This window comes from Microtus ochrogaster, chromosome 16 (genome assembly GCF_000317375.1).
Source record: "Microtus ochrogaster isolate Prairie Vole_2 chromosome 16, MicOch1.0, whole genome shotgun sequence".
Classification (NCBI taxonomy): domain Eukaryota; kingdom Metazoa; phylum Chordata; class Mammalia; order Rodentia; family Cricetidae; genus Microtus; species Microtus ochrogaster.
The window spans coordinates 10,117,491-10,128,522 of record NC_022018.1 but is presented as its reverse complement, the minus strand read 5'-3'; the positions used below and the strand labels follow the sequence as shown (position 1 = coordinate 10,128,522).

General features: G+C 40.7%; 2 protein-coding genes across 3 annotated transcripts in view; one reads left to right on the top strand and one right to left on the bottom strand.

Moving 5' to 3' along the window:
- Pigf (phosphatidylinositol glycan anchor biosynthesis class F) overlaps positions 1-8,143 on the top strand; it is a 28,147-nt gene extending 20,004 nt beyond the window's left edge. Inside the window, exon 6 of one of the 2 annotated variants that reach the window (XM_005354705.2) lies at positions 7,839-8,143. In XM_005354705.2, the coding sequence (XP_005354762.1) occupies positions 7,839-7,952 (114 nt within the window). In that variant the 3' untranslated portion in view covers positions 7,953-8,143. Of the gene's footprint in view, positions 1-3,187 lie in introns of both variants that reach the window. The other variant, XM_026782857.1, reaches the window with a different exon arrangement.
- Positions 6,409-11,032, bottom strand: part of Rhoq (ras homolog family member Q) — a 37,133-nt gene continuing 32,509 nt past the window's right edge. Inside the window, exons 3-5 of the mRNA XM_005354706.3 lie at positions 10,508-10,672; positions 10,136-10,231; positions 6,409-8,499 (exon numbers count right to left, since the gene is read on the bottom strand). Of these exons, the coding sequence (XP_005354763.1) occupies positions 8,344-8,499; positions 10,136-10,231; positions 10,508-10,672 (417 nt within the window). The 3' untranslated portion in view covers positions 6,409-8,343. The remainder of the gene's footprint in view (positions 8,500-10,135; positions 10,232-10,507; positions 10,673-11,032) is intronic.

The following is an 11,032-nucleotide window of genomic DNA, read 5'->3' as shown; positions in this document are numbered from 1 at the left end:
GCACTACTGCACACGGGGCAGTCACCTCTTAGATCTCTGTGAGTGTGCACGGGGCACTACTGCACACGGGGCAGTCCGGTGGTGGTGCCTCATTGTCACTGTGTACACCTCGCTAGCTGCCTCTCTGGCTCCTGTCTCCTGGGGTGACAGCAGCTTGGGATACTACTGAGCCATCTTCTGAATGAGGGACTTTAAACAAAGATTTTCTAGTTAGCTAATTTGAATCCATTACAAGTTGTTAGTCATCATTATTGAGAACATTTCATTCAGCTGGGATACACTGGCTGTTTTGTTCATTTCGAGTACTACCAGTGAGAGCCTGGCTTATTCGCTGTCATCCTTCTAAAGGGGGACACGTATGCATAGGGAAGGAGAGAATCGACGTCTCGGGCCTTCTGCTCAATCCTTCACGCTCCTTTTAGGCTTTTCTAATAAACTGGAGGAGTGATGAGGTTTTGTTTTTTTCTTTCACTTTCATTTTCAGCAAACAAAGTTTTTGTGGTGCTATTATTATTTTTTAATAAATCAAACTCTACAGAACAAGACCTCATGGTGGCTCATAATGTTGCCAGAATCTGCCAGAAAAGTGGTAAAGGAGATAAGGGGATAATGGCATTTCCTAATGTGGGGATTGTGCCAGAGCAGAAGAAATTTCAGGACCCGGTATACTGGGTAACTCTCCTGTGAGAAATTTCAGGAGAACGGTATGCTGTGTAACTCCCCTGTGAGATACAACATGCTATTAAAGGGGAATTTTAGTTCTTTGTTCCTTGTAGCCCAGTACACACTTGATATGTTTAAGGTATGTTCAGAGCAAGCATCTCTGGGTTCTGTTTTATTTATATTTTGGAGAAACAGGAGCGTCTGGTTTCTTTAAAAACACAGAGCCAACAAAAAGCCTGTCACACTTTAATGCTGTTTTCTCTACTCTGAATTCAAATTTGATTTCGTAATGTTCCTGTGGCCAGGCATTGATGGTGTTCTGAAATGAGAAATCTCAGGCATATTTGTAGTTTTCAGATGGATTCTTCATTAAGGGACAGGGAAGGCTCGTGGAAAATTGGTGCCAATGAAAACTTACTTTCAGCTTAATGTGAGCTTTCAATATTTTAGTAGCGACAGGTGATGAAACTACTGGATATTTCCACAGTTGAAGGAAGACCTCCCTCCCTGTGTAGAAGGCAGCAAAAGAAGGTGGCTACAGAAAGCAGGGTAGGAGGTACCTACCACACTGCTGTGCCCTATGAAAGGTGTGGTTTGCTGACAAATCTTTCAGCATACACAAATGCCAGCTTTATTGTATATACCGAGCTCTCACCGTCTGCTTTTAGTCCTGTTCTTTCTGCTAGTAGTCCTTAAGTGAGTTACTTTCCTTTTGTTTCTTTGGTATTTTCTTATGCCAGTTTATTGAGGTTCTTGAATTTCATATCGTGTTCAATTCTGTGTGACATTTCAGATACAAATAGAACATGAGTCATTTGTAGGTCTCTATGTTCCAGGCATGGGTCTTGGTGCTGTGCCAAAGGAAATGTAATCATGGCAACTGTAATGCAAGGTGGATCTCATTCCTGTTCTTAACCCCACAACGTGTGGAAGGGAAGAGTACACTCCATGTTCACCATTATTTGACTGGAAAAGGAACGATTTAGGATCGGAACAAAAGCTCCACCTACACCATGATTCCCTTCAGTGCTGGAGACTGAAACAGTGTTTGTTTCTTTCAGGCCATAGCTTTGTTCTCGTTAGTGTTAAATTGTTTTCTCCTCCCACATTGTTTCCTCCAAGTGTCGTCATCACCCTGGAGATGTCTGTATTTTTAGACCAAAATTTAATACATTTTTAGGAGCATATTTAAAGCTGATTTACAGTGCTGTTGTACTGTAAAACTCATGCTTTTTCCTCAAGTGTGTGCACACATATGTAGCATGTGACTATAGGAAAGTGACCACTGTTGTGTTCCACTTACTTCTTCTAAAGACTTGTTTGTGTGTGTGTCTGTGCACGTGTGTGCCCATGGAGTCCAGAAGGGACACTGGAAACCTCACCTGGAATTACTGGTGTTTCTGAGCCTCCAGATGTGGTGTCATCAGAGTAAATAGGGATAAACTGATGAATTGCAGAGGAAGGGCTGTTAGCTCTCTGCAACCAGTTCTATGTCTCTCACAAGCTACTTTCTAGTGGGTTTATTGTCCTGAACAAATTTTCATCTGCATGACTGTTAGAATCCATCTGACGAAGTCTGGTAATTTATCGCCTTCAAATGATGATTTACATTTCCTGTGAATTTGGTCTTGCGTGTGTTGCCTTGGATACTCCTAATGCAAATGCTGCCCTCTGGTGTATGGAGCTGCTCATCTGGGCCTAGTTTGCTAATTGCAAATGGACACTGACCTGCATTTACTCTGATCTTTCTCTTACTACAAAGAACACGTAGTTAGGAAATTACTTGTGGAGCGGTGAATTCCTGGTCAGGACTCCTTAAAAGTGACAGTAAACACTCCTGAACACACATATGCATGCACAAAAGCTGCCTCAGTCCTGTCAGCACAGCTTACAAAGGGCACATCTTTAACCCAGAATCATTTTCCGTTAAGTATTACTTTTCCCATTCTTGAAATGTGTAACTATATATTAACATTTTACTTGAATACAGTATAATCCCTTCAGTAAGGGAAATACCAATTAACCTAAAATCATGTAAGTCCTCATTCACTCAAACCAGTGATCTGTTTTACCCTCGACTTTGGCATTTTGCAGTGACCAATTCAGTTATAATCCTAGGACTTCTGGTTTCAAATTATGCAAGAATTTGTGACATTTGTGAATTTTAGAAAATGTATATTTCAAAAATATGATTTTCTATCCTGGCGAAAAAGAATCATATGGTTTTTTACATTGATATTTATTATTGCTGTGTATATGTGAGCACCTGCAGGGTGTACACTGGACACAGAAACTAAGCACAAAATGGCTAGATCTCGCCAAGGACCACATGTTTAGTAAATCTTAAGATTCAAATCCTGTGTTCTTAATCACTGTATATGCCAGCTAGAGCGCAGTCGAGAAATACCACACACTGCATAGATGTGCGGGAGCAGTTCCTTTCCTAAGACAGTAAAGTGACAGGCTTTTGTTAGATTACTTATTTTACATATTTTGTGTCCGTGTATGTGCTATGTGTTCACAGAGGGTGTTGAATCCCAGCGCTGAAGTTACAGATGGTTGTGAGCCTCCGTGTGGTGCCGGAAACCATACTCGGTCCTCTGGAAAAGCAGCCAGTGCTCTTTACTGCTGAGCCATCTGCCCCAGCCTACACTGTTCCTTTCAAACAGTTTTTATTTCACATAAAAAACACACGTGTCCAGTTTATTTGTATATTTTAAAAGTGCTTTTTGGCTTATGAAGATGAAATTATTTTATTTCTGGAAATAAAACTTACTACAGGTTTCATTTACCCAAATTCTATACTAGATAATATAAAATCTTTATTAATTTTTATTACTTTGAGAAAACAGACCTTTTTTTGTTCTTATTCAAGTGATAAAGGAAAAAAAAAAACCACAGTAACATAATTTATAGGAAGAAACATAATGGTGCCCAGAAAGCAAGGCATTTTTATTTATTGGGGGGAGGGGGTTGCTTAAGTTGGCTTTTTGTTTTCCTTTTTTTTTCCTTGGTGTCTTTTTTTTTTTTTTTTTGAGTATGCTGTAGCCAGGATGGCCTCAAGCGTGTGGTGATCCAGCCTCTGAAGTACAAGGTCACAGGCGAGATTTTGTGAGATAAAGTCTTGCTTTGCAGCTGTGCTAGTCAGACACAAGCGAGAGTCATCTGTGAGGAGGGCACCTCCGTGAGAAAATGCTTTCATGAGATGGGGCTTCGGCAAGTCTATAGGGCATTTTCTTAACTAGTGGTGTGGGAGGATCCAACCCATTGTGTGTGGTGCCACTCCTGGGCTGGTGGTCCTGGGTTCTATAAGCAGGCATGGCCTCTGTATCAGCTCCTGCCCTGTTTGAGTTCCTGACCTGACTTCCTTAGATGATGGATAGAGAGATGTGGAAGTGTAAGTCAAATAAACCCGTTCTTTCTTCCCCAAGTTGCTTTTGGATATGGTGACTCATTACAACATGGCCACCCTAAGACGGCATCCTATACTTCAAATGAACCATCCTCTTCCTCGGCCTCCCGAGTGTTGGGATGAGAGGCAGGTGCACTGTGCATAGCTAGGATGCTGACTTTGTACCCGATGAAGCTGCTCATCTCTAAAATAGGGTTTTCTTTTGATAACTTTACTAATTTTATCTACTTGCATTGCATTATGTTGTTATATAACATGAGATGTTTCTTCCAGTTAGTGATTTTAAAGAAATATTTGAAGTTAAAAGGAATTAAATAAAATGATCATCACTTTGGTGGCAAACTATGAATGGCTTTCTTAACATGAATGTCTTTGTTCTCAATTTCCTATTTTCCTTACATAAAACCAAGTAATTATATGGTGATCTCAGATCATCATAATTTGGAGAAGTACTTGTATCTCTGCAGCTGAAATAGCACATAAGTTCTAGAGATTCTCATGAAATACGAACGTGCCATAAAGAATCTTAAAACAAGTCTTTATGTGAAACAGGAAAATAGTTTTAAATGGAAAACTTAAGATCTCATTAAAATATAATTAAGCTGGGCTGAGTCGATAAGTCGGGATGAATTCTGTGCTGTGGTGTGGTTTTAAACATTTTAAAGCAATTGTAAGAAAGCCAGCAAGAAGCGCGTAGGAGATTGTTAACTGTTAAGGACTTGTGTGTCACCGGAGAGCCATGCCAGCCTTCTGAAAGGCACAAAGCCCGCACCATCACTAGAAAACCGTCTGGAAAGTTGGGACATTTTCTTTTGCTGACGGTATGGATGTCTTGAGCTTTACATAACAGTGACTTACTGAATGTTCCAAGCTTTAACCCCTTAGAGGAGAAAATCATTTAAACCAACATTTATTTCATTTTTCCACATTCTTTGGAAGTGAAGTATGGCAGCTGTCTAAAATGTGTGGCTGTGTATGTCTGTGTGTTTGAGAACAGTGAACCACAGTGTGATTAAAACAGAATTTAGTGCCCGAAATTGGAATTTGGCTGGGAGCCACAGGGATTGTTACTTTCCCCCACACTCTGACTGACAGAGAGCCTTTTAGGGGGTGCAGGTGCTCACACATTACCGACAGAGGACTTTGTAGGGGTGCAGGTGCTCACACATTGCCGGGGCGAGCAGTCTCAAAGCAGAGGGAGGGGATTAAATAAAAACTACTAAGGTGAGAAGTTGAGTGCTTTACATAAATAGTAAACTGCATTTCATTTTATTTATGACCCCATATGTTAGGAAGGGACGCTGTTGAAGTAACAATCACTTAAAAAGCAACAACCAACAAACCAGTATTTAATTTGGTATTTAAAACCAATAATTAAAAAGTCAAATGGAAGCAATGTCTAAAGTAACTAAGATAATTCATAACAAATAGCAGGAACCCAAGCTCTTACTTATTGGAAATATAATTCATTGCAAGTAAGCTACAATGTAAGGATGGAGTAAGGGCACACATTAGCAAAGTTCTATGAGATTCCCCTAACAATTTTAAAGGACTTCAGAACAAATTTTCTGTGCAAACACTGATGAATTATAATTTCTTCTAAGTTCGTTCATACATGACCTTATTTGAAGCACTGCATTCACTAGCACAATTCATGTTAATAAAATAGTTTTGAAACGTATTTTCTTTCTTAGGTATTTCACTAGTTTGAAAGGGATTTTTCCAGAGACTAGTCTGAATTTCTGTCGCAGCCTAAGCCTTTAATGAAGATATGCTTCTGAAAAATAAGGCATATTCTCTATAATCTGCCCATGAATAGAAAACAAATCTTTGGTTTTTTTGGTTAAAGTGGCAGAGAAGATTTTGCAAAAAGAAATACTAAATAACCAACACAAAGAGCTCTTAACAAGCAATGGGAACTCCAAACCCCATCAAGGTAAATAGAGTACCTAAGGCACCTCAGGTTCAGATGATACAATCGTCTGCTTAGAGTTCGAGTATTCTATATACATGGTTCTTACCATCTGCAGAAAGGGAAGCTGAAAAGGCGATGCCCATCGATGAGTGCTATGAATCAAAGAGAGTGAAAGCTTGTGAGTGGGAGGGACACTGGAGAGCGTTCCCATGGTCACAGCATGAGGAGACCAGCGACACCAGTGCGCCTTTCCCGATTCTTAATCCATTTCTCTTGGAGCAGGAAAGTTCTTGACTTTAACTTCACTGCCTAATACACTAAGTGTATTACACAAATGTAATTTCACAAATGTAGATTTGAAGAAAAAAAAAGAGAAAAACCAAGACCCAAACCCATCAAATCTCCAAAGGCAACTTGGAAATGAATAACACTTTACTGTCGGGATTCCTTCATATCATGGGTTTGACAACTTAGCTAGCATGTTAACTCATTATACAGTTTCTTTCAGTTCTATCTAAAAACAGACCAAAACAAAATGGGGAAGATACAGAAGCCCCATCTGAGCATACATAAGGCCATGATGCTTAATGTGAACCACCGCTGCTTGGAGAAAAAGACATCCCACGTCCACTTCCAAGAGAAAGCTCTTGTCCAGTAGACTGTCCACTACCAAGTGGGGGGCGTGTGGTGCTTAGACTTCAAAAACTCCTACAAAGTCACATGCAAGACAGTACATCTAGATTTGTGACTGGTAGAACATTTAAGGCTGTCATTTTCAAGTATCAATGTTTAGTGTTCCATTACCCAATCTGTGCAGTAGACAAAGCTGTGAGCACAAGTCCTAGAAGATAACAGAAGCTCGCTAAAGACAAAGAAGTCGTAGTTTAAGCAACAGCAAATTTAAATCTAAGAAAGGCCGGCAACACGATATGGATTAGATTATGCTTCCCTAAACTGCATGAGGTGGTTCTCATGGAAGCGTCATCTAACACTACTGTCTGTTGCATGGCGTTTAGAATAAGGCAGATCCATAGCAGACTGAGGAAGAAAACCAAATGGTACCAGCCAGTTATTAAGGTGGTTTGTCTCCAGTACACTGTGATGGCCTATTCCCCGAGAAGGGTCAGCAGTGGCTCCAGTACACCAAATAAGCTTTACAAAGAGACATGGAAGTTTGCTTCCCATATTTTTTTACACAGGGCTTTTTATGTAGGGACCCACATATCCTGTCTGTGGCATTAAAGAAATCGCCATTATTTAGTTCTGGTTTAATAAAGTATGACATGGCTGGAAAAACCGTCTTGGGAAGCCTTATACTCTATGTGTATAAGCTGTGGGCTGTACCCTCTGTGGCTACGGTATCTGTAGCTCATGGAAGCCAAACACCCTCCCATTCCACAGAACATGCTTAGAGTCTAGGTCTTCCCTGACACCACTGAAGGTTCCTAAGGTTTGTCAGCCTACTCACTTCTTGTTTCCTTTGATGTACACAGCCAAAGTGGGAATTAGAAAAATGACCAACTAACTCAGAGAGCTAAACTGAGTTCAGGATTATGGCAAACTATGACCCAATTTTTAAATTTGTACCTTAGCATGTATTTCATGCAGTTTGGGGAACATCAAACTAAATCTACAGTTGCCCAGAAGCCTTGCTACCTTTTGATGCACATTAACTAAAATGTGTATATTTTAGTGTTCATGGTAAATGCAATTATGACCTATTAAACTTTTGGCATTCTTTAAGAAAGCACATTAAGCTTCACTATAGAAATGTTTATGTTATACTTAATTTGTGCTCAAGTAATAATAAAACATCAGTTGGTTTTGATTTCATAATTCTTTCCTCAGGTGTGGCCCATCTCCTGTACACTTGGAGCAACCTTTGGCTACGTGGCTGGCCTGGTGAGCTCACCACTCTGGATATACTGGAATAGAAAGCAACTCACATACAAGAGCAGTTAAGAGGAGGAAGGGGAGAAGCTGTTTCTCGGTGCAGATTCCATAAGGGCTGTGCAGAGGTGGATGGTCAAAGCCAAGCGGTTCCATTTACAGCACTGTTGTTTGTCAATGTTGTCTCAATGTGATGTGATTGTAGCTTTTAACTATGAAACCCCTGAGAGATTGTACCTTCTAGTTGAAATAAAGTATTTATAGTAGACTGTGGCTTCAGATGCTGTTTGCTGCCGCTTAGACCTTTAAGAAACATTCTCTGTGAACTCTGTAGAATGCTGGGGACAGGTTCCCTCCCCCCTCAAGTTAAACTGCTTCATTGTAAGAGGTCAGGACATTGCTGTAGCATTTCAAATGCTTTCTGGGAGAAGTGGACAGTTTCCTTGGCCGCTACAGACTTTTCTCACGTAATCAAACAACAGTTTATACATCTTGATCCTATTCTTTTTTTAACTGTGTGTTTCTTTGGAGTTAAAATGGCTATGATAGCCTCATCAAAAACAGTCTTCAAACCCTTCTGGGTCAAAGCTGAACATTCCACATAGCAGCATGCGCCTATCTGGGAAGAAAAGAAAAGCCACAATTACATAAAACAGTTTTTATAGAACTCAGTAACAGCACATTGTATGGGAAGTTGTAAAATACAGCTATGCCAATTAATACCCATATTCATAATCTCCAGAGGGAGACAGTTGTTGAAATGCTAGTGTATGGCCTTCTAGATTTCCCTATGAAAAGTTCATTCATCAAATAGATACTTGCTACTGCTTAAGTGCTGAGGACTAAAGGAGCACAGAGCAGACACAGGCAAGTGCTGGGGAGAAGGAGCAGAGGGAGTCAAGAGAAGCCTTTCAGGTCAAGGTTGAGCAGTGAGGAATCCTGAGGTGCCGAGCAAGACCCAAAGACCTATGTGGGAGGTACTTGACACAGCCCAGACAGCGGAGAAGCCAGAGGTGGGAGCGATAGGCATGTGACTGCTCACTGTGTAGACCCTGGTCATTCTCCAGTGTCAGTTTCTCAGGATCGCCACGCTGCTCTGTCCCTACTGTGTTCTCCAGATGACACATTGCTTCTGGCTCTCTAGCTCTATGCACACAACCTTAGGCTTCATCTCTCTCCCTCAAAAACAGAGAAAGTCTCAAGAGCAGGGTAGAAACTCAATGCTGTTCTGTTGTGTTGCCACCGGGCAAGTAACTCAGTCTCCTTGGAGTGGATGCTCGTGCTTGCTTCTGACCTGGTGGCCTGGGATGGATGCTCTTAGCCCACTTCCTGCAGGGACATATGCTCTCTGCTGACTAATTCGTCCTATGTCAGGGGCTGCTGTACACTGAGACGCCAGTGCTCTCCACATTGGCCGACTTTATTTCCAGCACCTGACATGATAGCGCATTTTGTGGTCCACTCTCCGCACTTAGAACTTATGCCTTTGTGCATTAGAAATTCCTTCTCTCCCCAAGATGATAAAGTCAGATGCGAGCAATTTCTCAAGTGGTTTGTTGGTGAAGTCCTTTCTATTTGCTTTGGGAAAACTGTCCTCCAGAAAGTTCTCTTGCTTCTTCCTATCTCCTAATAGTATATTTTAAAAGACCTCATTAGATAGTACTTACACAAAAATCCTATTAAAGCTAATGGAAAAGAAGAAGGAGGAGGAGGAGGAAGAATCATCCAATGTGGAAGGGAAAAGAATCTAGCTTTGGGGTAAGGGAAAATATGAGTTAAAAGGTATTCTATGTATCTGTAAATATGTTTTAGAAATCTAGCCATATTTTTCTTTTTAGCCACACATTTAAACTGTTACCCAATGTCACTTCAACTACACCGAAAGCAGAGCCGAATTTGGCACACTACAAATATTTCAATAATTAAGAAAGGTGTGATGTCTAAGCACCTGCTTCTGGCTTTTAAAAAGCCACCTACCAATGGCTTTAAAGACATCATAGTTGTAAGCATACCATAGACAGGCATGTGACCTGGACGCCCAGCTCTGACAATTTTACTGCGAGATCTCAGGCAAGCCCCCCTGATAATTAGAAGCACATCCCCATTCTTTCTCGTCTACAGTCAGGGAAACACCAACGCAGAGATAAGAGAGATAAGGGGAGAGAAGTACCCAGCAGCCCTGGGACACAGTGCGCAGCGCAGCTGGCTTCTGCTGTGACTTCACATGCATGGGAAATCCAGCAGGGACTCATTACCTCTTTTGCTAGTTTCTGTCCTTGTTCCACACAGACAGGTTTTTCTTTCATGTCGTTGAGTCTTGCTAAAGTTTTGGGGTCATCTCGGAGATCAATCTAATTAAGAAAGATCGATAATGTCCCATGATGTATATTTTAAAAGAAACCAATGCATATAGTCCCATTTAAGTTCCACATATTAAAAAATAAAACAGGATTTTAAAGATATTAATATAATTTGGGAGAATTATTTTTATGTAAAAATGAGAGGAATTACCATTTGAAACTTGTTAAACACATCATTTGCTAATCCTAGGGTCTTTTGTCTGACAGCAACCCTCCAAACTAGCTGGAGAGCTCATTCTTAACATAATAAAATCCAAGCAGACACACCTGAGTTCCTATTAGTAAGAAGGGGACATTTGGTGCATATTCCTTAAGTTCCGGTACCCATTCCTCTTTCACGTTTTGAAATGAGGCTGGATTTACCACAGAGAAGCATATGAGGAAGACATCAGTCATGGGGTAAGATAAAGGCCTCAGACGATCATAGTCTTCCTATGGACAAATAAAATGAGAAGTCATTATTTACACTTACATGTCTGCCGATTAGTAACAATAAATACATTAGGTCACATGAATCAAAAAGTTCATCCAGGACTGTATCTCTCCATGAAATAAGATGATTCCACTTGTTTTTGTTTTTCATCTTTTTTTGGTAAAACAATTTAATACAATTAACAAATCAAATAAAAACTAAGAAAATAGGGTGGCCCACTCCGTAACTCCAGCATTTGGGAGGCTAAGGAATGGAGATGGAGAATTCTAGGCCTGCCTGAGCTACAAAGTGAGATTCCCACCTCAAAACACACACACACACACACACACACACACACACACACACACACACACACACAC